This window comes from Podarcis melisellensis (assembly GCF_964234715.1).
Source record: "Podarcis melisellensis genome assembly, chromosome: 15".
NCBI classification, from domain to species: Eukaryota; Metazoa; Chordata; class Lepidosauria; order Squamata; family Lacertidae; genus Podarcis; species Podarcis melisellensis.
The window spans coordinates 5128855-5155568 of NC_138532.1; the positions used below are offsets into that span (position 1 = coordinate 5128855).

Here is a 26714-nt window from a genome sequence, read left to right on the forward strand (position 1 = left end):
ATGACCCTCAGGTGGCCTATGAAATAACAATAAGGAATAATAATAATAAGAGAGTGCCTCAGCTATAGAATTAATTCCTACCTTATTCACTGCACAATCATCCATGACAATTCCTTTTTGAAACAGGACTTCTCCGGAGAGCTGAGAAGATAATGGCAAGGAAACAATATACAGCTCTATTATTATTCGTTCAAACTCTGCAGTCCATCTAGGTACAAGACATTCACCATCATTTGCAAATATAATATATATTAAACAATCATTTGCCAAGATCATCATTAACAAACACCTCACTAGCAGCTCAGCAGTTTTTGTCTCTAGCAAATAAAAAAATTAGTTCTCCTCCCCACCAAGTGCACAAAATGGGTGGTATTTTACTCAGAGTAAAACACCTGAAATTATTGAAATTTAATCATGCTTGTTAAGTTCAGTGGGTCTACTCTGAGTACCACTCACTGAGTTCTTTCCCCCTGCTCTTCCAGCAAACCCAGCCATTGCCTTAAATGGGAAACCCAGGTTTGTCTCGCAAGCCAACAAGTTGCCACCATATGTTGTTGGGTTACAACTCCCATCATTCCTGTTCACTGGCCAGTGTAGGTGGGGTTGATGGGAGCTGAAGGGCCATTTTTACTACTGCATCACAGGAAGACCCATTGGCCTCAAGTCTTCCTCGGTGTAACATCCACAGTCTACTTGCGTTCCAAGATATAGGAGGATGGTGGTAGATTGTGCTGAGAACTTTTGCAAATAATTTTAAATAGTGTCTCTAATTACCAGGGTTCTTTATTCCTTGCACAATGTAAAAGCAATATTCAATGTGATCGATTTTTTTTATGGTAACTGTAGGTGACAAAAATATGAACTATTAGGCACAGGGATGGGTAAGTATGTCAATTTCTAATCCTTTTCACTTACACTTATTTAAACATATTTTTCTGTTCCATTCCCCTCATTAATCTGAGCTTTTTTTAAAAAAAAAAATACTCTTCCAAATTGTATTTTCTCTCAGAACATGTACTCAAATATGTATTTTGCTATGTTCAAACTGTAAAGAACTATGTTGCAACAATCAAAGAGAAGTGTGAAATCTAGCAGGCAGCCAAGTTCTGATCTACGCATTAGATACCATTCAAGTCATTTCATATAGGAATTCGCAAAGATCAAATTCCTTTTTAAATTTTTTAAAGTAAGTTTTACAGAAAAAAAATGGCATGTGAAATTGGGGGCCAAATTCAACTATTCAGGCCTCTCTACGTATGTAGGGACCATGAGGGTCATCTAGTCCAGCCACCTGGAGTGCAGGAATCTTTTTACACAAAATAATAATAATAATAATAATAATAATAATAATAATAATAATAATAATTTTTTATTTATACCCTGCCCTCCCCAGCCAAGGCTGGGCTCAGGGCAGCTAACAAGCAATAATAAAAACAAGTTGAATGAATACAACTTAAAAACAAGATTAAAATACAACAATTAAAATATTGAAACATTAAAATATTAAAATGCAGCCTCATCACAGGAGGAGAAAGGAAAAAGAAAAAAAGAAAGAGGGGGAGGGAATCAAATTGGCTCCAAGCCAAAGGCCAGGCGGAACAACTCTGTCTTACAGGCCCTGCGGAAAGAAATCAGATCCTGCAAGGCCAGAGTTGAAAAGGCCCTGGCTCTGGCTGAAGCTAATCTAACTTCTTTAGGGCCCGGGACCACTAGGGTGTTGCTATTTATGGACCTTGAGGCTCTCCGTGGGGCATACTGGGAGAGGCGGTCCCATAGGTAGGACTCAAATCCATGACTCTGAGATTAAGAGTTTCGAGCTCTACCAACTGAGCGATCCCAGACCCCCACTGATACTTGTATGGCTGGAATACTGTGCATGGTATGGAAGTAAGGTCACATTTCTTGCTCCATCCATTTTTGCCTCTGGTCCTACCCATCACTGGAATGTGGCCCCTGGATGGTTTCCCACAACAAAATGCTGCCTTCGGCCTGGGAGGGAGGAACACTCCCCATCCTTGCCTATGGAAAAACTGTGGATGCTGGCACAAAGCTAACGGTCATTTATCTTGATGGTCATCACTGTTTCTTATGAGAGTGAATCCCATAGTTTAACTATGCACCGTTTAAAGAGGTACTTTATTTCATTTGTCTTGAATCTTCTCATATGGGATGGCCCTGACTACTACTATTATGTGATGTTCCCCACATGATGCATTGTTCTGTACAGTGGTAGCTTGGTTCTCAAACACCTTGGTACTCAAGCAACTTGGAACCCAAACACTGCAAACCCAGAAGTCAGTGTTCAGGTTTGCAAACTTTTCCCAAAAGCCGAACATGCTCCATTTTGAGTGCCACACTTCAGTTTTGAGTGTTACGCTGAGGTGGGTTTGTCTCTTTTTGTGTGTGACTGTGTAGAACCCAGTTCAGCTACTGATTGATTGATTGTAGCTGACTGCAGTACTTTGCTTATTGCTTTCATTTTATGGATCAATGGTCTTGTTAGACAGTAAAATTCATGTTAAATTGCTATTTTAGGGGTTGTTCTTAAAAGCCTGGAACAGATTAATCCATTTTGCATTGCTTTTGATGGGAAAGTGCGCCTTGGTTTTGGAATGCTTTGATTTTGGAATGGACTTCCGGAACGGATTAAGTTTGAGAACCAAGGTACCACTGTACACATTCTATACACCTCTTATCCTTTTCTCAAAAAGTGAGGAGCTGCCCCATCTCCTTGAATGTTTGGGTTGCCCTTTCCTGAACTTTTTTCCAACTACCATATTATTTTTTAGGTAAGGCAACCAGAACTCTACACAATATTCCAAGTGTGGTCACATCACAGCATTATGATATATGGAATTTTATTTTTACCCCTTTCCTAATGATCCTTAGTATGGCATTCACCTTTTTCACAGCTGCCATAACTGATTCAACATCTTCAGTAAACCACAAAGTCTCATTCATGGCCTGCCACCTCCAGTTCAGACCTTACAATGGTAGATATGTGTGAACATGGGCCCTCCACATCAGTGGGACAGAGCTTCATCACTAGCTTCTTTGATTGCTTATTTAATTTCTGCAGCCCTTATTAAAAATACCTCTAAGTAGTACACAGAAAACTGAAGCAACAACAGACAACTTAAATAAAATATTACAAAATACAGTTACATTAAAAAATGTTACATTATCAATAACATTATCAAATGTTACATAAATCAATATCAATATCTTCCAAGTGTGTTGCTGTTGGTTATGGGGACGGAAGAGGAAGTGGAGAGCTTGGAGTGGTGTGGGAAAATGGTGGGAGAACTGAACTGGCTTCAATAGTGTGTCCACACTACACTAACTCCTCATCCCTCTCCTGGGAAGTGGCAGGTGACATACTTGCCTGAAATCTAGTATGGCAGCTGTGCCTCACTAGGTAAGCTGCTCCTCTTCCTACCCTACAATAGTCCCATTGTACTATCTATGCCTGCATTCTGTGCTTTTACAGTGGTACCTCAGGTTAAGAACTTAATTCGTTCTGGAGGTCCGTTCTTAACCTGAAACTGTTCTTAACCTGAGGCACCACTTTAGCTAATGGGGCCTCCCGCTACCGCCATGCCACCATCATGCGATTTCTGTTCTCATCCTGAAGCAAAGTTCTTAACTTGAGATACTATTTCTGGGTTAACGGAATCTGTAACCTGAAGCGTTTGTAACCTGAAGCGATTGTAACCCGAGGTACCACTGTATTTTGTGATGTAGTTTGCGGCTTACTTCATACAGAGCCTTTTGCTTGCATTCACTTGTAGCTCCTGCTTTCTACCTGCAACACACTAAGAGCATAAGATGAGCCTTGTTGGATAAGGCCAACGGCCCATCAAGTCCAGCATCCTGTTCTCACAGCGACCAACCGGGTGCCCCCATGAGAAGCCCACGAGCAGGACATGAGAACAACAGTTTCCTTATTTAGAGCAGTGGCGTAGTGTGGGGGGTGCAGGGGGGGCCAGCCGCACCGGGCGCAACATCTGGGGGTTAGGGTTAGAGGGCGCAAATCCACGGGTTAGGGGGCGCAAATCCACGGGTTGGGGGGCGCAAATCCACGGGTTAGGGGGCGCAAATTACTTGCCTTGCCCCAGGTGCTGACAACCCACGCTATGCCACTGATTTAGAGAGCACATTTTAACCAACAACAACCCATCCCTATTTCGCTCCTATTTGTAAGGCATGTATTTTGCTTCAGAAGTCATGTTTTGACTCATATGCAAATATAATTGATCCATCAATCCTGTGAGGATTCAAATGATGAATCAACTAAGAGGTCCGTAATCAGGTGACAACCCCAGTTCAGATGATGCGCAAGTTTCAGCCCTAGCCCATCACCCAGCCAGTCACTGCTTTAATGGAGAGCTATGCACCATTAAACAACTTCTCACTTCATCATCAAAACTGTCTCTTAGAGTCTCCCCCTCATGTGCAAGGGAAATAATGTATACATAGGCACATATGCACTATTGCAAAAAAAGGAGGGAGGATTCGTTCTTTAATGAAGGAAGGAAGAATGAGCATAAGTGCTAGCAGGGCTTTATTTTCAGTCGGAACATGTGGAACGTGGTTCTGACACCTCTCAGGTGGTCACCACTGCCATTATAAGAGAGCTGTTCATGGTGAGTTCTGGCATCTCTTTTTATGTAAAAAGAGCACTGAGTGCTAGGATCTGAACTAACCTGGCACAGCTCATTAAACCTTATCTTTGGAGAGAGAAAGGAGCAGGGGGATATTTGCTGTTACAAATGAAATGCCCTGAACATGCCAAGGTTACTTTTTGATGGGAAGTTCTGTACACGTCTAGTTCAAGTTTCAGTCTGCTATGTACACACACTAGATCTCATGAGAGGGAGGAGAGTTTGAGGTTTTAATATGCCTTGCCCATGGGAGTTCAGGCTCATTTTGCCCCACAAGATTCCCACCCACTGACCCACCCTCCATGCTGGGGGCTGATTGGGCTTTTTGGGTCTCTAGCTGACAAAGTCAGAAATGATTTTTCCCCTCCCAAATTCAATTGGCCCTTGGTTTTGTTTTTGTTTTTTTTGCCTTTCCCACAGTGAAATGCTTTGTTGTGCTAGATTCCATGAGGATTTTGTCACAATTCAGAGATTTGCAGGACAAATTAAGATATCGTGATTGCTTGGTGGTTTTTGTGGCAGTCCCGGGAAAATAGTAACAGTAGGACAGTATGCTCCTATGGTGAAGGTTTGGGTGATTCTGAACCGCCAATGGAGTGTCATTCCATCAGCAAAGGTTGCGTAGAATGAGAAAATGATCCTCACCTTACTGCCATTGCCAATCTGATATTTATTCAGTAAAGCTGTGGCCTGATTTTCACCCAACACCAGTGTCCATCTGAGTTATTTCCACCACCCTCACGAGCAACAAAATGCACCTTCTTGGAGAAGCAAGCAAGCACCGACCCACCCACCAATCCATGAAAAAATGTTAACATCTCATTTTACAGTATCATGCCTTTAAAGTCACAGTTTCATTCATCACAGAAATACACTCTCTCTCCAATCATCATCCCACAGTTCATAGGCATTGCGTGTTCTATTTAATTGCAGATATAGCCTCCTTCAACCAATCTGCTTTCTTTTCTTTTTTAGGTTATAAACTAATCTTGCTGATGCAGCCCAGATGATGTATTACGTGTCAGTGGGAGGCATTCTAAAGCAAGCAGGCTATCTACAGCTGATATCAGCAGGCTGCATCTCTTATCTCTAATTAAAACACTCATCCAATTGTAGTCAAAATGCTTCATTCTTAAATTGCAATTGGATTTTAAGTGGGAATTAGAGGGAGGTAGTAGCCAGCACAAAAGGAGCCCGATTGTCAGATGAATCAATGGTTCTCCTGCTATCCCCCCTCACCCATGGAAAACAGTCAGAGAAATATGGGCCTGAGGCTCAGACTACATGAAACGCCTAAACACATTTCACACTTGCCTGATGGCCCCTTTAGACATAGAAAAGCCACTTCCAATCAGCAAGCAAAACTGGAGAAGTAGCAGGGAAGCATTTAACCCTTTGTAAACCTGCCATTTCCCCTCCCCAGTAGCTTTTCCTCCCACACAATTTTATGCATGTTTGTCCTGCTTTTAAAAACTTTGCGATTGAAAAGTTGTGTGGGGGATGCATATGAAGCCATAGCTCAGTGGTGCAGCATCTACTAGGTAAGCAGAGGGTTCTAGGTCCATTCCATGTTATCTCCAGGAAGCTCTGAAAGGGAATTCTAAGCTAAGTTACTTGGCATTGTTTATTCTGATGTGTTGGAATTAGAACAGCAGAGATCATTCAGTGTACAACTCAAGGGTTAATTTTGTTACTGTTAAAGTCAACTAGCCAAGAGCAGAACGGGTGGAGGTGTTGCTTAGTAACCAGGCAGAGTTTGCTAAGGTAGCAGGGGTGCCATGATTGGGTGTGTAGTTTTGAAGGCAGTTTTCCTCAGTATGTTTTGTAGAATGTATCCCTCCTGTGTACGAGGCCTAAAAATACAAATCTGTTTTTCCTTTCTCCTCAAATTATACACTGTTTTCGTCAGTTTCCTCAGTAAAGTGTTATGAAGACTTCTCTCTGGACTGCATCTTCATTATCTAGGTGACAAGATGAACACCTTGCCCTGTCTCTATGACTAGGGCTATAAAATTCCCCTTCTTCTTCAAAATGGTTTGGGGCATTAATCGGGAAAGGGCTGCAACAGCTTTACATGCAGGTTCATTCCAGGTAGGACTGGGAAAGACAGCAAACAATAGTGAGCTAGATTACTTGGTCTAACTTGGTATAAAACAGCTTCCCATTGCCTGCTTCTAACAACAGCCAGCTTCTGAAGTCATCTACAGTCCTTTCTCTCCCTCCTCTGCCCTCTCACAACCTAGACTTTCACCATCAACTGCTATGGAGCAGGAGATCAATGAAAGGACTTTTATTCTGGTTTGGCATTCAGCCATCAGCCTTTTCCCGGGGCCTGCTACAACATATATATTCTCCCCTCCTGTATTCACTCCCCCTTCTCTCTTGTGTCTCAGCTTCACTTAGAATGTAAGCCTTTAGGCTTTAAAGACTTGCCTTTTTATATTGTGTAATGCATTTATTTTAACAGCTAAACAAATAACATTAAAGACACATAAAAACCTTGATGTGGAGAGGAAGGAGTCTGCTTAGCCTTCTACTTAGACATGCACTCCCCCCGCTCTTTTTTTCAGTACAGCACAGAAGCTTAAGTGTGTGGTTGTTAATCTTGTGTTGGTGATACATCTGAACACCCGTTCCTGTCCCTACCTGCACCACATAGCAGGACAGACTCTGGCTGATGCTTTACCACATTTTATTTATTTGCTTAGATAATGGATAGACCACTTAACTCTTGGTAAAGGAAAATACCTAAGTGGCTCACAAGTATCGTAAGATGCTACGGATTTAAAAAAATTCAGAAATAGCAAACAAACGTACACACGCGCACGCACACACACACACATACACACACAATCCATAATTCAGGGATTTTGGAGAATTCTATTTGAAAACGAAACTGGCACTGTTTGTGGTTTCCACTGCAGTTCCATAATGGAAATCAAGCAAGGATATGCATTTGCTATTCATTCACAATTTCCCCTTTTTAAAAAACTCAACCCTATACACAAAGCCTTTTTAAAGAACATTGTTTTGACATTTGACACCATCCAAATGAGTGGTGTGGAAATAATTACGTAATTAATTACATTAAATTTGAAACTTGCGTTACATAGTTTTTATTGGAAGTAGAACTGAAGTGAAATGGAAACAGCTGATTGCGATGAAGACAGGGCAGAATGGAAATCACTTCCTTTTCTTACCCTTCCCATTGATAAAATAAATAAATAAATCCCGAAACCAGCAACTGAACTAACTCTCCTAAACACCAGAGGCGGCCTGAGAAAACAATTCCAGTTTTTAAAGAGACCATAACATTCAACCAGTGACTTCTCTGATTGCACAAACTGGCTCTTGAACCAGTTTACACGGTCCTTTTAGAGGTAATATTGACACCACGAGCTGATTTCTCCCAGATTTTTTGACAAAGCTAACCTATGTTTGAAGTCCTCTGACACAAACTGGATTTGCTGGCTCAATTCATTTGTACTGATGGATAAATGGGCCTAATATTGCCATTAGCATGAAATTATTATCATGAGAGGAGGAGAAGGGAATGGAAACATTTCCTTCCACTCATTTGGAAGAGCAGTATTCTGGAGAGCAAAAAAGCTTGATTCTACTCTAATACCAACTAGAAAAGCCATACAGGAGTGTGCATATAATTTGGATGATTCACAAATGAAGGTCTGAATTGAGGCCACTTCAGACAGGTTTGGACTAGTATGTGCTTAAGCTGCATCTCTCTGAATTGCTCCAAACTGAAATGGGGATTTCTGAAGTGCTTTAGGCTGATCTGTATGTTCTAAAAACAAAATACTGCAGACAGTGTTTCTCCCCAAGCTTGGGGAGAGAAGGGAGGGATAACTCTTTTGTGATTGACAGGTTTGACTTCTAATTAGAATGAATTGTTTTTCCAAGGATCTCCAATCACAGCACTTTGTGGAAGGGGTGTTGAAGTAATGTATCACCATCAGGAGAGCAGGCCTTCCATCAGCCAAAAAGAGATTCACTGACAGCGAGAGTTGACAAACCTTGTTCAACTTTGTCAATGTCCTTATTTAGGTCAAGAAGATCCTGCTTTAAAGATAGCCTGGATGGTACTATTTAGAGAGACTTTGTCCTTCTGATGAGCACATTTTCATCATGCAATTTCCCTCTCTACTCCTTAGAGAGGAAGAATTGTTGTCATCTGCTTAATTAATAATGGAACATTTGAAAAATAGCAACCAATTTTTATGGCTAAAAAAAACACACCCTAAATGACACAGCCTAATTACTCTGTTCTTGTTAAGTAAGTCACTTTTATTAGGTTATCTTACAGTATTAGCAGTACACTTTTGCTCGATCCCAAAACTCTCTCAAATCACAGTGCTACTTTGATATATGCCGCCTCAAAATGCATTATTTAAAATAGGGATGGGGAAGATGTGCCCCCCCCGACGTTGTTGCACTGCAGCTCCCACCAAGCAGATCCAATGGATTCTTGTAACTTGAGTCCTTTGGTTCAGGTGAAGCAGAAAGGAAGATTGCTCTATCTTCCATGTGACAGTTCTTTAGACATTTGAAGATGGCTATCATATCACCTCTTAGTCTTCTCTACTCCAGGTTAAACATACCCATCTCCCTCAATCATTACTTGCAAGGCTAGATTCCAGAATCTTTATCATCTTAATCACAGCTCACATACAGTACCTGCACACATGGCTACAACCCAGAGGAAGTGGGAATAGACAAATTCCACTCTGACATTAACTTTTCTGGTATCTGGCAATATCACGGCCTCGGTCCTGTATACCTGAAGGAGCGTCTCCACCCCCATCGTTCAGCCCGGACACTGAGATCCAGCGCCGAGGGCCTTCTGGCAGTTCCCTCATTGCGAGAAGTGAGGTTACAGGGAACCAGGCAGGGGGTCTTCTCGGTAGTGGCGCCCACCCTGTGGAACGCCCTCCCATCAGATGTGAAGGAAATAAGCAGCTATCCTATCTTTAAAAGACATCTGAAGGTAGCCCTGTTCAGGGAAGTTTTTAATATTTAACACTGTACTGTTTTTAATACTTGATTGGGAGCCGCCCAGAGTGGCTGGGGAAACTCAGCCAGATGGGCAGGGTATAAATAAACAAATTAATAATAATAATAATAATAATAATAATAATAATAATAATAATAATTTATAAATACATTATTATTATTATTATTATTATTATTATTATTATTATTATTATTATTATCAGGAAAGCTAATGCAAAAAGTTCATTTATACAGAGGGATATCAAGACAAGGCACCTTTAATCAAGGCAGGTTTGACTCTATTAGATACATAAATGAGGGACCAGAGGCCCCAAATACACTAGCAAGGTATGAAAGTTGGTAGAACTCCTTTAATCCTTGCTTTGTTCATACAGTTTTTAGCCCTTACAGTGCCATAGGCCATTTTAATTGATTTTGCTGCAAGAGAAGAAACATAGCTACCACTCTAGAAATAATAAAAACAATAACTTTTCAGACCTTAAAGTTGCAGGATTCTGTTTGAAGTACAGATGCCAAAAAAGAAACACACACAAACATTTAAAGCCATAAACCATTTCTTGGAGTTTGTAAGAATCTGAACAGATTATTAACAATGCAGTTTAGTAGGGCTTCCATCTTCTTCTGGTACCTCCAGGGAAGAAAGTGGGGAGGGGATAACCTGAGCAAATGCAAACTGTCAAGTCATATATATGATGCCTAAAATCTCAATCGAGCACTTTGAAAGCTTGTCAGGAAAATTAATTACCCTCATGATTTAAAGAGTGCATTTTTGTCCCCGGTGACAAAAGCAGCATTTAACTATTGAGAGTGTGTCCTGGTCGACACACGACATCTCATTCAATACATAATGCTGCCCAGTGCTTTTTTTCTGAGGGTACACAGGGATATGCATACCTCTAAACATTTTGTGAATCTAAGTTTGGCCTCATTGAGGGGAGAGTATTTCAATATGAATGGGAAAATGAGAGTTCCCCTAAACATTTTTTAAAGAAAAAAAAAGCACTGATGCTGCCATTGGAATTAACACACTGGGTAGGAAATGGATTCCACAGCTCCTGTTTCTTGGATCTGTCTTCTCCTAGGTTAATAGATGTGACCTCATTTAACTCTCCAGGATCGAGGACACCAGAAATATTCTGTGGAGATGTTAATACATGGAGTCTGCACATGGGAAGAACATGATGGTGTCCTTAATTTATCACAGGGCCAAGTCCATTATTATTTTGGAAGTTGGAGCAGGGAGGTGAGGAAATTTATAAGAGGATTGAGATAATTTCTACAGCTTCTGCTCTCCCTGGGATGACATATTGCACTCAACACTCTAGAACGAAGAAGTGAGATGGGTCTTGTAGTGTGGTTGATTTTAGACAGAGATAGCCTGACCATGGTGCTTTTTCTATTTGTAAGCTCAAGGCGTAGTCATTACAATGTGCTGTATGTGGGACCTGACCTGGAAGCTCTAGCTGGTCTGAATGCACTTAAGGCCTGGTCTTAAAAGCATATGCTACCAGATCAGCTTACAGTATTTAGGACTTACATTTCACAAGACAAAATCTTGGAGCACCCATTGTTTGGTTACTTCCCAAATAGAGGAGGCAAGCAAACTGGCAATTCTCCGTTTATTTCATGCACAGGTGAAATCTGCATCAAAACTCTTATATGCTGTCAACGTTTGGTACAAGGGCTCTTTTCCAAAGCTTGATACATTTCAATCAAAGCTTATAGGTCCTTACTTCAGGTCCTTAACTTAATACTTCTGTTGGAAACTGGTGAATGCCCACTTTCAATTAAGGCCTGGTGGAGTGCCTTGGGTCTGGTGTATGGCCTTGGGAATGGTGTACTCATGTGATAAATGTGGAATACATCAGCTTCTGGTCAAAAACCATGGTGCATAAGGCCTCTTTCACCATCTTTTCATACCCACCTGGGGTATGATACTGCCCTCAAAACTGTGAAAGAGGTTTTGGGATATTGCCTTTAGTGATTTATGATCTTGCTCACATGTGACCAGTGGCCCATCTGTGTCTGGAATCCGATACCTAGAAGGTTGAGGTTTTTTTTTGTTATCTCCCTACCTTAAGAATTTGACCATACCTAACTACCGCCGTCTGTTTCCTAAAGCCAGATTAAATGTTTTCCTTTATGAAGTGCTGCGGGGGAAATTTGCTGGTGTCCCATACCAAGATAGGCTGTGCCCATGTTGAAGGTATGGAACATATTTTATTGCATTGTAGTCTGTATAAACAGGTTAGTTAGCATCTAATCAATCCAATACTAACAGAACAACCTAGAATTGCTGACTCATTTTATGCCAGGTTCTCCTGGAGGATAAGTTTGATACTGTTACATTGGCTGTAGCAAAATTCCTCTCGGTGGCAGTAAAAATCAGAAATCAGTATGTACAGGCTAAAGCTCCTCTGTTGGCTAGCATGGCCGATTTTACACCTTAATAACTGTTGGTATTTACTATTCTTGTACTGTGTATTGTTGTACTGTGTATTCAAGGGATGCAGGTGGCGCTGTGGGTTAAACCACAGAGCCTAGGACTTGCTGATCAGAAGGTCGGCGGTTCGAATCCCCATGACGGGGTGAGCTCCCGTTGCTTGGTTCCTGCTCCTGCCAACCTAGCAGTTCGAAAGCACGTCAAAGTGCAAGTAGATAAATAAGTACCGCTCCGGCAGGAAGGTAAACGGTGTTTCCGTGCGCTGCTCTAGTTCGTCAGAAGTGGCTTAGTCACGCTGGCCACATGACCTGGAAGCCGTACGCCAGCTCCCTCGGCCAATAAAGCGAGATGAGTGCCGCAACCCCAGAGTCAGTCACGACTGGACCTAATGGTCAGGGGTCCCTTTACCTTTACTGTGTATTTGGGGTCCATGGACCACAATAAAGCTGTGTGTCTGTTAGGAATGGCCAATGGTTAAGGGTGATGAAAGATGTGGTCCTCCAAATGTTGAAGTATTACAAGTTCCCTGTCATATTCATATGTTCTCTCTCTCTCTCTCTCTCTCTCTCTCTCTCTCTCTCTCTCACACACACACACACACACACACACACACACATATGGGCAGGGGGAGAATGACCGCTCCCCACTTAAAACGGGGGGCGCCCTTTGCGTGGACGCGTGCAGCCCCTAGACCTGGAGCGGCTCCAACAGCATAGGCTAGGCTATGCCTTCCCTCAGGTGGGATACCTGGAGGTCTCCGCCTACCTCAGTCAGTTGTCCAATCCCACCTGGGGGAAAGAGTTGCCAAGGAGACCAGGCCAGGTAGGGGAGGGATTACCTGCCCACACAAAGGAGGGAGGATCTTACCTGGGAATTCTCACTTGGCTCCAGAGCTTCTCCCACCCTACCCACCCTCAGTCAATGTCTTATGTTGCAGGTTAATTTTCCTCACATGTTTTGCAAGTTAATTTTCTTCACAGGTATGCGGGCGCTGCTACGTTAAGGTCGCTGTTAAAGGGCCAGAAAGGAATTTCCCTGCATTGGCAGGTTTCACCTTTCCCGTAGCAAAACGTCACAACTTTGGCAGTATCAGGCCTTGTGCGGAATCCTTTTGTCCATCTTCCTCTTTGCGGCGGCGATACCAGGGTTCCCCGTTAAAGGGGTTTCTGAAGGGAGGCTTTGACCGTACGCCGGAAGGTCGTCATTGCTCTCCCCTGCGGCGGCGGTGTTGCGGGGGCGGCTATCTCTGCTTGAACATATGTTCTCCAGAGCCGGCCCATCCCCCCCCACACACACTGGATAACCCTGATGCTCCCTAGGTCCCCGGCTGGGGACTGGGGAGGGAGAACGCCCAATGCCTGAGCCAAGGTCTACCCACATTTGAAATTTAATAAAGTTGTGGCCAATTTAATCCCATAGCACGTTGTCTTGAGTCGTTATTCCACATGACGGGGGGACCGCGCAGGATCTGGGGACTCCGCCTGTCCACGCAAATCTCATAGCAAACAGCAAAAACCATAAGGAAACTCCAACAGAGATAGAATCCGACACTGTGTCTAAAGAAAACTAATGAATATAGAAGTAAAAGGCTAAATAGTGATGCTCTTGGCGAATAGATTTCCAGGTATTTAATTCTGTTCTCAGTTGTAATTCATTTAGCTGAACTATGCCAGGTGAGCTGTAGACATTGTTCTCACTGACAAGTATTACAGCTAATAAGTAATTACTTGTCTTTCAAAAGCTCTTCACAATGCTCATCTGGGTTAAAGCGTATGCAAGTCATTCAAGGTTTAGGAGAGCTTTTAAATAGGTTTTTTAAAAAATAAAAAAAATATAATTCTCTCCCACCCCCCAAAAATGTTTCATGCTGGTTTACAGTATTTTTTTTTAAAAAAAAATAGGCCATAAAACGGCTCTTACTTAGATAAGACAATCTTCAGCTGTGAAAAATAATGAGTGTGGGGATCTGGCTAATTTTATTACAGAAAGGAGATTGATTTCTTGTCAGTACATTACTTTAGACATGAAAATTACCTCTCCTTTATTTAACCTGAGATTGCTAACCTGACCAGTTTAAAACTGCCCTCTTTTTAAAACTCAGTTATAAAACCAATCAATATGAAGAAATGGTCATGTAATTTAATGACATCTTATGAAAATAGGCAAAGGTTTAACCCATGTAGCTAGAACGATATTCTGGACACAATTACTGAGCATGTGGTTTGCTGTATAGAACAAGGCTCCTAGATCTTCAGAATCACTGAGCCAGGTTGTATTGATATACAAGGCAATATACCTCTGGTATGGCCCAGTACAGGATCCAGGGATCACATTACAAGTGAGGATAAAGGATGAAGTAGGGGTAAATGGATTTGTCAATTTCAGTTATTTCAGTTTCTTATTTCCCCAAATGTAAATTCAACTATCCACATCACTCTTGTATGCACCTAATGTTTCATTTCAGCACTGTTACTTACCTGTGACACCTGTACTAAAAGAAAATCCACAAACATGCTTACTACAACTACTACTAACAACAACAACCATCATCATCATCAGTATTTAAGTGGGGATTTAGCCTAATAAACCTATTTCCATATACAGTTTTGATTTAGGCACGTATTTTCACAAGCAATTATCCCTAATATGATGCACTAGTGGAAAGTACTCGGTATTGCCCAGGAATTCTCAGAAACAAAAAACAAAAAACCCTGAAATTTATAAATGGATATTGTAACTTGTTAGTTCCTAGGGTTGTGCATACCACTCTCCCTGACTCAAGGAACACCTGACTCTAATCCTGTCCTACATAAATTCAGTGGTTGGGACTAATGCATAGTTGTTGTTGTTGTTGATAAAAATCACTGCACACTTGGAAGACAGTGGGAAGGAGATCCTGTGTCCTTCTTGTCCTCTTGTCCACTCTGTGTACAAAGGACAGAAGCATTCAAGACCTGCTGATTGCTGCTTCGCTAGCATCCTTCCTGTAACCAACAGCACTGCACTTTAGGTGGACAGCTCCTGCACTGCTTCTGCATTGGGGTCATGGCTAATGTGCTACGTCTACTCACACTGGCCACCCCAGCTGTTTGGCCCTCCTAATTGTTCTCCTGGCTATTGGAGACATAAGTGGGGCAGCACAGTGAATCAGGTTCTTCCAGGCTCCTGGCCCCCTCTGTGCTGGAGGGCTGTGTGATATCTTCTTCCTTCTACTCCTCATCTCTCAGCCCCTCTGGCATCTCTTTATGTCCTACTAGGGTGCTGAGGCCTTCTGACCCAAGCCTTGAGGACCTCCAGTGGCTGCTGGTGCCCTCCTCCAGGTCATCCTCATCCTGCCGGTCCTAGCACCCCCACCATTCCACAACAGGCAGTTAGATACAGTTCAGTCCATCATCTTGATTCAAAATGGCATAGGATATAAACCAAAATCGATTTCCCCATCCCAGGAACCATTGTACCAAAGTGGGTGATGATAATGCCACAGACATCCCAATCCATGCAGTTTGGAACATTTTGGTCCACCATCTTGATTCTAAATGGTATCTAATGGTTTACAAAGATAGACCAAACCCAACTTCTCAGTCTTGAAAACCATTGTGCCAAATTTCACAACATCTTCAGAGGTGTCCCAATCATCTCACAACATCTTCAGGGGTGTCCCAATCGTTGCACTTTGGAACACTTCAATTCATACAATTCACACTTTGGAATAGCCAGCCCTAAGTGCAAATGAGGTCATGCACTGGAGAAGGTTGAGTTCTGTAAGCTGTATGCTGGTCCTGTTATGTCTAAGGTGACCTTTCAGTGGGACATCACTGTTCGGGCAAAGTCTGGGATATACCCAGATCTGGCCAACTACATTTAGCAGGTGCAACTACACTTTTGTGATGGATGAGTAGTGAATGCATAATGCTTCCTGTGTTATCACAACTAGTCCAGTGCTGCCTGCTGAGCTTACAAGCCTCCTGGTGTTTAAATTTGACTGCTTTTAATGGGTTTCTCACCATCGAAGAGCTCCACTTTCAAAAGTGACACCTAAGGCTGTACAATTTGGGACCTGTCAGATAGAAGTCTTCCCAGTTATCCTTTAATCACTGCAAAGCTTTCTGAAATAACAAGAGTAAACAGAAGGGAGGCTGGGGGCTTTCAAGCTGCTTCATATCCCTGAAACCAGCTTATACCAGGAAGAAGCGGGTCTTGGATAAACCCCTTTAATACTGGGTGTTTGCCAATGTATAAGGCTGAGACTATAGGACAGCATTTTGAACAATCATCAGAATCAAGAGAGACCCTTGTGATGATTTTTCAAGGATCCTTGTGAAAGATCTGCACAGAAATGTGTATTAAACCTGCACTTTATTCCATTACTTTTCTGGAAGTGTGGAAATTATCAGGTAAGGAAACAGTGAAAGTGGAATGAAGTGCTTTCTGAATACAGACATTACTAGAAGCAAATAGAGGGAGCAGGAGGTGTTCTGGAACTTTTTGCTGATTTTTTACTTTGATTGTTTGTTTCCAAAAGTTTGAACTATTACGCCACTTCTAATTGCAAACTTTTGTCAATCTGTAGCCTGGCTCCTTGCAACATCATGCTCCCACAATCTTTTTCAGAAGTTGGTACCTCTGTATGTAGCAGAAATAAAGTCAGACAACTCCTGTACTGTTGTGATCAATATAGGGTCACTGAGTGTTTGTAACACATGCTGGAAGTGCCAGAAACAATGCAGAAACCTCTTTCACATGTGGTAAAATAGTAGTAAAACACAGAAGTATTGGGTGGAGAAGGACAGATTAAAAAATTACAGGGTATCCAGCCAGAATTGGTTTCCTTCAAACTAAATGGAAGAAGTGGTAAAATCAGAACATAAAGAGGCGGTTTCTTATGAGGTGGTTCCAGCTAATTCCCCCCCTTTTTTGCAAGAAAGACGGCCTCCCTGTCATGCTGGAGTTTAAATTCCCCATGGACACACCCCCATTGGCGTCGAATGGTTGGCAAGACCCCCTCCTTGACTACAGCTCCACCTAGTGCCAATGGGACAGGGAGTGCACCAGTCTCCAGCCCTCAGATGGGTCACTCAGGACCGGGGCCCAGTCACAACATTGCCCACCAAATAAGATAAGCGGACCTATTAAAGAATGCGTAGGAAAACATGGAATTTGCTGCAATGGCTGAATTAACTTACTATATCACATGCAAAGAACAACAGCAGAGGTATGATAGCTTTGCAGTAATGTGGAATAATTTTATTGAATGCAGTAAAAAATCTGTTACCAAAAATAACTTATTAGTTCATTATTTTCTAAATACAAATATGATGCTTTGAATATACATATGGAAGATCTATTTTCAAACTCAGTATAAACTAGTGATATTTATTTCTTAATAGCTAATAGGTCTCTACCTGGACAGGGAAAATATCATTCTATCTGTTATGTTTACATTTTGGAACAGTAATAAATATAATAATAGATAAAGCTTTTGAACTATTTCTCCACCTCTAATTATAACTTTTTGTCAAGCTGTAGAAAAAAACTAGAGAGACAATTCCGATACTTGTGTAAAGCAGATCATTACAAGATAGTCAGTGAATGTAACCCTAACACTGACAAAAAGGTGGAATTGATGTATGTTGACAGGTACACTCTGTTGCACATCTGTGTACGCATATACAACACCACATGATGATCACTCACTTTCTGTTCTGCTGGTTATAATGCCAGTTGCCTCAGAGTTCACATCCCAGCACACTACAAAATGGACCTCAAACTCTAAAACTGTTAAACCTCACTTCTAAAAGAGTATCGGGTTCACAAATGTTTGTGATTCAAAGCAAGCCTTAGACTCAAAAAGAGGGAGGGAGGAATACATTTGACACATCAAACCATCTCCATCACCCCACAAGACTGCAATGAATTAAAAACAGTTATCTGCAACGACCAAGCATTGCTCAATTTGTAAACTGCTTACCAAATTTCTAAAGATGATTTTTTCATTATGCCAACGTCCCTCCACCCCGCTCCTGTGGTTTCCCTCTCTCCTAGTGATATTATTGTCAGAGTATGTCATCAACGCCACTTCAAATCTGTCAGATATAATCTTCTAATCTGCCAACTTTTCACAAGGCAGAGATGAGATCATGCACAGACTGACAAGACATGCAAAAAAGTCTATGCCATCGCAAAGCCTGTTAAAAGTTTTAAGTTACCCCTATTGTGTGAATCCTGTCAAACGTGGCCCTGCAATTTTTATAATGACAGCTCCTGTCAGTTTAAAAGGGTAAATTATTCAGTTCAACAGAGAATGTTGACAGTAACTGTAAAAGGGGCCTTAGCAATTAAAAAAATGTTAGAGAAAGAGATTGCGAGGGGGGGGGGGATCCAGGTATTGTGAAATGAAGGTATTGAGCCCTAGGTAAGCATTTTACAATTACTTACTTAGCTGTACATCCCTTCTACTATTCCTAGATGAAAACCCATTCTACAATCTAGTCAAGCTAATTCTAGTCAATTTAGGCAGCAATCTTAAATCCATTTGCATGGGAAGAAGGGCAGACATACATTTAACGCACATCCAACACACATTTAAAGTACATTACTTCCTCCAAAGAATAATAGGAACTGTAGTTTCCCTCTCAGAGACCTACAGTTCCCAGCACCTTTAACAAACTACAGTTCTTACTATTCTTTGGAGAAAGCCATGTCTTTCAAATGTGTGTTATGTGTGCTTTCAATGAATTGTGTGGATCAGCACTAGGTCCCATTGAGCTTAATGGGGTTGTTTAGAGTTGTCACTGATGCTATTCTAAAGCAATATTCTGTATTTTAAAAAGACCCGCCACAAAAAGTATGCTTAACACATCTCAGACAACAACATGTAATCCATGAATATTTGCTTAGGAATAAGCTCTCTGTGACTTATTCAGAGTAACCATGCATAGGAATTAACTCTAAAACTTGTCAAACTGTCAGGATCTCACAGTTCACTATTATGCAGTCCCCCTGTGGGAGAGCTATCAGACGAAACCCCATATCTCAGCAATGAAGCATCTACTTTGCATCCAAACGGCCCCAGGTTCAATCCCTGGCAACTCCAGATAGGGCTGGGAGAAGAACCATTGCCAGTCAGTGCAGACAATACTGAGATAAATGGACCAGCTGTCTGGATGCAGCCTCCTACATTTCTATGTCTTTAAAACACAACAGAAAGCCATCACCTCTGTGACTTCTCAGCACTTTGAAGTAAGCATTCCGAACTGTGGCAATGAGAACAAAAGTCTCCCTCGGTATCTTACATAGTGAAAGAACACGGAGAAGGACTTCTGATATTCTGCAGTGGTTAGGTACATATGGCGAGAGAAAGTCCTTTAGGATGCTATGGTCCCTCACCATTTAGGACATTGTTAAAACTAGAACATTGAACTGGGTTTGGAACCAAACTGGTGTCCAGTGAAAATGAAATATATTGGAGTAATATGCTCAGTACTAGTTGACAAAGTCAAATCTTGGAAGCTGAACCCTTTGAAGTGTTAATATTCCAGCAACACAGTAGTCAAAACCAGGTATTACCGAGGCATGAGATACCATGGCCAAGTCTGTCCTCTCCAAGAAAGGCCAAAATTGGCAAAGCAGCCTGAGCTGGGAAAACACACTGTCATTCGTGTTGAATGCCCAAACCCAAAACAGAGCCCCACCCCAAATTGACTGTACTTCCATCCTATTTGAAATTTAAGCTTTGTTTGCCAACATCCAGTGTATCACTGCCCTCAGACATCAGCGCAAGACTTCCACATCCCCCCTAGGACTGGTTGAAAATGAGAGACAGAGATGTTTATTATTAGTGTAATTATCAAACTTCAGCCCAAACCCCCAGATGACGTTATGTAGATGTTGAACACCACAGGAAACCAGATGGAACTGTGGGGAAAACACTTTTCTTTTTTGTACAATGTGTTGAGACGTAACAAGGAAGAGAGTATTGGTCAGTTGTCTGATTTCATTATGCTGGTTAGATGTTGCACTACCTTTTTGACTGTCTGTATCTCAGCCTCCAGATACGTACAAAAATATTACCAGCTGTCCACCTGCATTAAGCATCTCTCAAGATGTCTAGTTATGGTTTTGGCAAGATTCTAGCTCTGAATAAAGAAGCTGATGCTCATCTAGGTGGAATGGGCAAATGAGTACTGGCTAAGTTGCAATAATTATTCAGTGGCAGCTTGAATAAATATAAAATCCTGAGCCACTTCCCAGTTTACTTGAAGCACTTGGATTTGAGTCAGTTTTAGTCAATTGACTTCAAAGCTCTTGAATCAACTCCCACCAAAATGTAATTAATATGGGGTGTAAAGCACCCAGACCCATCAAGTGCCTCTATTTTCCAGGGACAGTCCCAGATTTACAAAAGTTGTCCTGGTTTCTGATTTGACCCTGGACTGTCCCGCTTTCCCTTAGGGTGTCCCTATTTTCATCGGTAAAATGCTGGTGGGTATGGAGTTATGCAAGCTCCGAGCCAAGGAGATAAGTAACCATACAACCTTTAGAAGACATCTGAAGGCAGCCCTGTATGTATGTATGTATGTATGTATGTATGAATGAATGAATGAATTTTTATTTGCATCAGCCATAAGCCATAGCAATAAAACAACAATGTGATATATAAAGAATAGAAATAAAAAGTCAATTATTTAAAATACATTTTAGGGTTTTGAATCAATAGTCAAATAGTGGATCTTATTCTAAGTGCCCAAGCAGAAAACCTTGCAACCTTTGCTGTCACCTGCTCATCTTGATCCGCCAAGAGAAAGGACACTGTGGCAGCGGCTGGGGAACCCGGAATGGACAATAAATGAGGGTGATAATCTCATTCCTCAAGTCTTTATAAAGAGTACAAGCCAGAGGGGCATGCGGCACCAATTCAATACTGCCATCTCCACAGGGACATAAGCATTTTGTGTGTGGAATCGTCCCTCAAGTACAGTCAAGGGCAATACTTTGATAACATTTTATTAATTAATTTATTAATTTTCCAACAATAACAAAAACAAAACAAAACAGATTGACTTCCCCCTATTCCCTTCCTTGGTTCCATTGTATAGCAATGTACTACATGTCCATTATAAAGTTTTAACCATTTAAATTACTTATTGTCCATTCATAATAAAATTACAAGCATTCTCAAAACCCTGCCAATGTATGAACCTGTGTGCATTGCTTCTGTAGCACTAGGGATATTAGACCAGGGGGATTTCATAGAATCATAGAATCATAGAGTTGGAAGAGACCACAAGGGCCGTCGAGTCCAACCCCCTGCCAAGCAGGAAACTTTAAGCTTAGGCAAAGCCAATAGTTAAGTGTTCTATCCCAAATCCATAATTCTACCAAGGGAGGATTAGGCTCTGGGCACAATGATGCGTTTGGGACACAGTGTGGTACAGAGAAAATTTGCCTTAAGAACTTTGATTGGACAGCTTCTGTAGATCCAAGGTGAGTGTCTGTCCAAATCTAAGCCCCATATAATAACTGTGCTAGGGGTTTAGCTTAGAACACCTCCAGGACTGATAGTATATGTTTACTACCTTTTGTGTAGAAAAAGTGTGTCAGAATTTTGGCGCTTTGGGATGCTTTTTCTTTTGCACATTTCTGGTGTGCTCCCCACAACCCTGTAGACTGGAAAATAAGGCCAAGATATTTGAAAATGTTGACCTGTTCAATTAGCTGGTTGTCCATGTGCCATCTATGGACCCTATAGTTTCTTGAGAAAACCATGACATTGGTTTTCTTGTAATTCAAGCCAGTTGTTCTCTCTGGCAATATCCTGAAAATGCCCTCATCAGTCTTTTTAGGCCTACTTTTGTTTGGGAAAGAAGAACCACATCATCTGCATATAAGAGTATTGAGATGGGTTTTGTGGCCAATTTAGGGGCATTATACTCTGGAGAAGTTAGATACTGGACAATATCATTTATATGTAAGTTGAACAGTGTCGGTCAGCCCTGTATAGGGAAGTTTCTAAATGTTTTATTATGTTTTTATATATGTTGGAAGCAGCCCAGAGTGGCTGTGGTAAAGCAGTCAGGTGGGTGGGGTATTATAATAATAATAATTGAATAGGATATCCCTATTTTCACTGGAGAAATGTTGGAGGGTATGATACGTGGGCATCTGCGCACACATGCACAGCACCGACCCCGGAAGTAATCCGGGAACATCATAAAGACATCACTGAAACATCACTAAAAGGGCAGGGAGGGGGGCAGAGAGGGGCTAGGGCAGAGGTGGATCGGGGTGTTTGCAGGTTTTTTCTATGGGTGTTCAGTTACACACGACTTCACACAAGTACATAATGATCCAGAACGCAATCCTCACACAAACAGGGAGTTGTTTGTATTATGCCACACTCACACAGCAACCATTTTGTGTTACTCCATGCCTCCATGTCAGCCATTTTGTGACTGGCAATGACAGCATTTTCTCAAAATTCCAAATATAGTTACTGCCCTGAAAAAATTGGCAACCCCTGCCCTAGTATGTGTGTTCAAACATTCACAAGGTTGCTCTTCATATGTAGTTGTGTGAATTGATCTCTTTCCATTAGAAGAGCTGGCAGAACTCGAGCAAATGATTCTCCATGGAGCAGCCTTTAGGGGTTAGCGGCAAAAGTAAACAGTTTACACAAATGATATGGCTTGTATTTCTTCCTTAAGAGGAATGCATCCCCCCCCCCCGAGCATTCTGAAACACCTAGGGATTCTTTTAAATTGCTTATCAAGTTGAAGGATGCCAACTTCACCATGGCCAACATGTTCTAAATAAAGTTACAATCGTGAGATCTCTGACTTGATGGAGCTGATATCCAGCAAGTACTTTGGAGCATAGGTATGAGAAGAGTCCCCCACCAAAAGGAAACGAAAACAAAATAAGTGGAATGCTTTCTGCAACTTCAGTGAACAATGAAAGGACAATGAAAGCTACATTGATACAAACAGGAAGGCAGTATTTTAGTCATGTGTGTCTATAAGTACATAATTCAACTGACAAACGCTTTTCTACTTGGATTTCACTGGAAGTAGGTTTTACACCAGTTATTCAGCTTAAGCCAAAACCTGGACCTCTGTGTCTTATCTCCCCCATCTTGCATGTAATGTCTTCTCCATTATGAATCCCCTCCCTTCCTCCAGTATTAAGATCAGCTAAAAGGGTCCTCCATATGTGAAAATCGCACACAGAGGAAGTGACAAGGCCGCAGGGTCAAAGACCATCAAACATCACTGTGCAGCCCCACTACATACCCCTATCCACCTGCATACTCAGTGGCTAGACTTAGCTTTATTAGATAGATAATAGGGACGCGGGTGGCACTGTGGTCTAAACCACTGAGCCTCTTGGGTTTGCTGTTCAGAAGGTCAGCGGTTCGAATCCCCACGACAGGGTGAGTTCCTGTTGCTCGTTCCCAGCTCCTGCCAACCTAGCAGTTCAAAAGCATGCCAAAAAGTGCAAGCAGATAAATAGGTATCGCTCCGGCGGGATGGTAAACGGTGTTTCCATGCGCTGCTCTGGTTTCGCCAGAAGCAGCTTAGTCATGCTGGCCACATGACCCGGAAAAATTGTCTGAGGACAAATGCTGGCTCCCTTGGCCTGTAAAGTGAGAAGAGCTTCGCAACCCCAGAGTCATCTGCGACTGGACTTAACTGTTAGGGGTCCTTTACCTATATATCACTTCCACAAAAACGTACTGAAATGATTTATAAGCAAAAAACGCAATTATAAGATTACAAAAACACATTAAAACAGATTTAGCAATAGATAATGGACATTGGAAAGAGTTCCACTTCTGAACAGATGCATTCAGGTAGAGCTCCTCTATGCCCAATATGGATCCTTTTCCAAGCCAGTATGAAATGTGATTATTCTAATTGCTCATTAAACGTTTGTAGCCCCATTTTTATTCCAAACTGCTTAAAGTGGTTTGCTTCTGGTGACACCTTTCTCGCAGACTCAATAATTTTTAGCAGAAGAAATAAGTAGGCTTTGCAGTCAAGTTCAGAAATCACTTCGTGTTGAGGGGTGTTTAAAGTGAATCCCAAAATGAGATGAAAGTGGGGTAGAAATGTGCCATTTCAGTGGAAAGGCATGGCAGGATGAGGCTCACTCGTGGCCACCCCAAGAGTTTTTGCTGCCTGAGATGAAGGACAGCTCCACGTACAAAATCTCTCTGCACTGGCTACAACTTCAATACTGGTGATGGGACAGCATACCTCAGGGCAGCAGGCTAGTTTGGAAGACTGAAGCAGGGAGACTATTTGCCTTTTTAACCATTTAAAAGCTACCAACATCACCAGTTGCTTTGGCAGCATTTCCCAAAGGGTAATGGCTTTTGGGGGGGGTAAGAGGCAATTACTGTACCCCATGAGCTATGCACTGACTGGGATGTCTTATATTTAGACATACAGCGCCACACCTGAGGTTTTTGCACATAATGGATTCTAAATAGCCTTATTCAGGGGATGGAGGCTTTTTTTTTGGGGGGGGGAGCCCTGTTATTCTTCCTATTGCTAAGCAGTTGGGATTCAGAAAGCCTTTTCCATCTTCTGCCAATAATTCAGCACCAGACGAGCAGATCCCAATCTACCTTCCGAACACACCTGTTCAAATGTACAGTCCGCAGTTGAGCAGGAGTGAGGAACCTGTTTCAGGTCAAGGACCACACCTCCTTTTGGGTAACCTTCTGAAGGCCACGTGCTAATGATGGGTAGGAGCCAGAGACAGAAATAGGCAGAGCAATGAATCCCAATTTTACATTTGCACAGTAGACTAGTTTCTGCATGTCTACCCTTTCCTGTATTCCATCCAAGCATTCAAGAGGAATTTATCAGAGTTTAAGAATACATTCAGACTAGAGGGAAAACTTAGAAAAGTGAAGCAGGGCCAAGGCCCAGGGAGAGTTCAAAGAGCCATATATAAAGGTTTGAAGGGCCACATGGCACACAAGGTTCCCCACAGTGAAATAGCAATGCTTGCTAATGGGAGTGGAATATGCTCCTGGAGGCAAACTACATTTATCCACTTATCTGCCTATTCTATATCTCCTGTGACTCCCAATTCATTTTTGTAGATTTCACTGGCTGATTGTCAAACACTGACAGATTTTTAAAGGGGGGAAATGTTTGTTAATAAACTGAGCACTGAGTTGGCACATGTACACAAGTAGCACATGCAAACCTATCTCCATCTCAGCCGTTTGGCAGCCTCCGAGACAACTGCAGAACTTGTGACATGCTGAATGACTCACAATTCTTTTCCTTCCTTTTCTCCAATCAATCAATAATAACAACCTCTGTGAGAGATGAAGCACTGCTGCAAAGATTTGGGATTTCAGGAGAAGACAGTGCTTTAGCTCCTAAGTTTAACAGTGTTTGGTGTCATGCCACGTGGCAGCAAAGGTACGCTCTGGCAGAACTGTCTACCTTCAAGAGACAGTATAGCAACCGAGTGGGAAACAGTTTTCACCTGAAGGGCCATATTCCTAGTATTTGCCATAACATCCTAGAGCCTTGGAAAGCCAGATCTTGCAAGCAAAAATGAAAACAGTGGGGCTGCCAGCTCTGCCTGTGTTATTTGCTAACTTCTGCCCCTTTTAGAGATTGTCAGCACCCTGCCTGCCTCCCCTTACAGCTCACCCCAAAGCCACCCTCCCCATCCCTTACAGTGAGGTGCAGAATCTTTTATGGCTGTCAAGCCAAACATTTACTTTCCCCATCCCTGGCAGGTGGCTGGGGCAGGTGGCTTGGGCTGCCCACCTGTCAGTATTCTGGCATCATAGTGACAGGCTAGGTTTTCCTTTGAAGACCCAAATGTCGGGTCTTCAAAGTGAACAATGGGGCTTTCAAGCTGTCCTTTGTAAACATCCTTGCATGAGGATGTTTATAGATGACTTTCAAACCCCAGTGGGGGGTTGAAGTAGATTTAGGGGCTGGAGGCAAGGTGGGATAACACCTTCAAACATTCCCCTCCATACTTCTCCTTCAAAGCTCTGCAGGTTTGAAGCAAAAGGGAGTGTGTGTAGAAGTCTTTTCTCTTGCAGGTTCAGTCCCCAACCCCCAGATAAATGAGAGACCACTAAGGCTGGTTTGGATCAAAACAGGCCACAACTCTATTGAATACAGATGAAAGAGGTTTGGCTTGGGCATGGAACAATCAAAATACTTCTGGCCTGCCCAGCGGAAGTGATGTGTAGGTCAATCCAGGCAGGGGTTCCTAAGACTTACATCAAATAGGGTGACCCCCACAGGGACCACCATCTGGGGGAGTGCCTTCACCCCTGGCCCCACCCGGGCACGCAGACATGACCACTCTCCCCGGATCCCTTTAACGAGATACCCCATTGTTTGGAAGGGCAGGCGGAGACTACAACCTCTCCTCCATCCAAGACAAAGAATTGCCCCAATTGCTATGAGGTAGGCAAAACCACCAGGTTAGAGCCAATTTGCCCGGTGGACGAATTCCTACATAGCCCCATAAAATGGTGACCACTGTAGCCACAGCAAAGTCCTTGACTATCAGCTTGAACCAGGGTTGGTGGG

At 42.3% G+C, this 26714-nt stretch overlaps 1 protein-coding gene across 4 annotated transcripts in view; it reads right to left on the reverse strand.

The window, feature by feature from the left end:
- LRRTM4 (leucine rich repeat transmembrane neuronal 4) overlaps positions 1–26714 on the reverse strand; it is a 407607-nt gene that overhangs the window by 188623 nt on the left and 192270 nt on the right. For 2 of the 4 annotated variants that reach the window (XR_014163348.1, XM_081890969.1), the window contains exon 3: positions 82–141. The exons of the other annotated variants lie outside the window; for them this stretch is intronic. Coding sequence is in view for 1 of the 2 variants with exons in the window: in XM_081890969.1 (XP_081747095.1) it covers positions 82–141 (60 nt within the window). In the remaining variant the exon portion in view is untranslated. The remainder of the gene's footprint in view (positions 1–81; positions 142–26714) is intronic. 4 annotated transcript variants of the gene reach the window in all.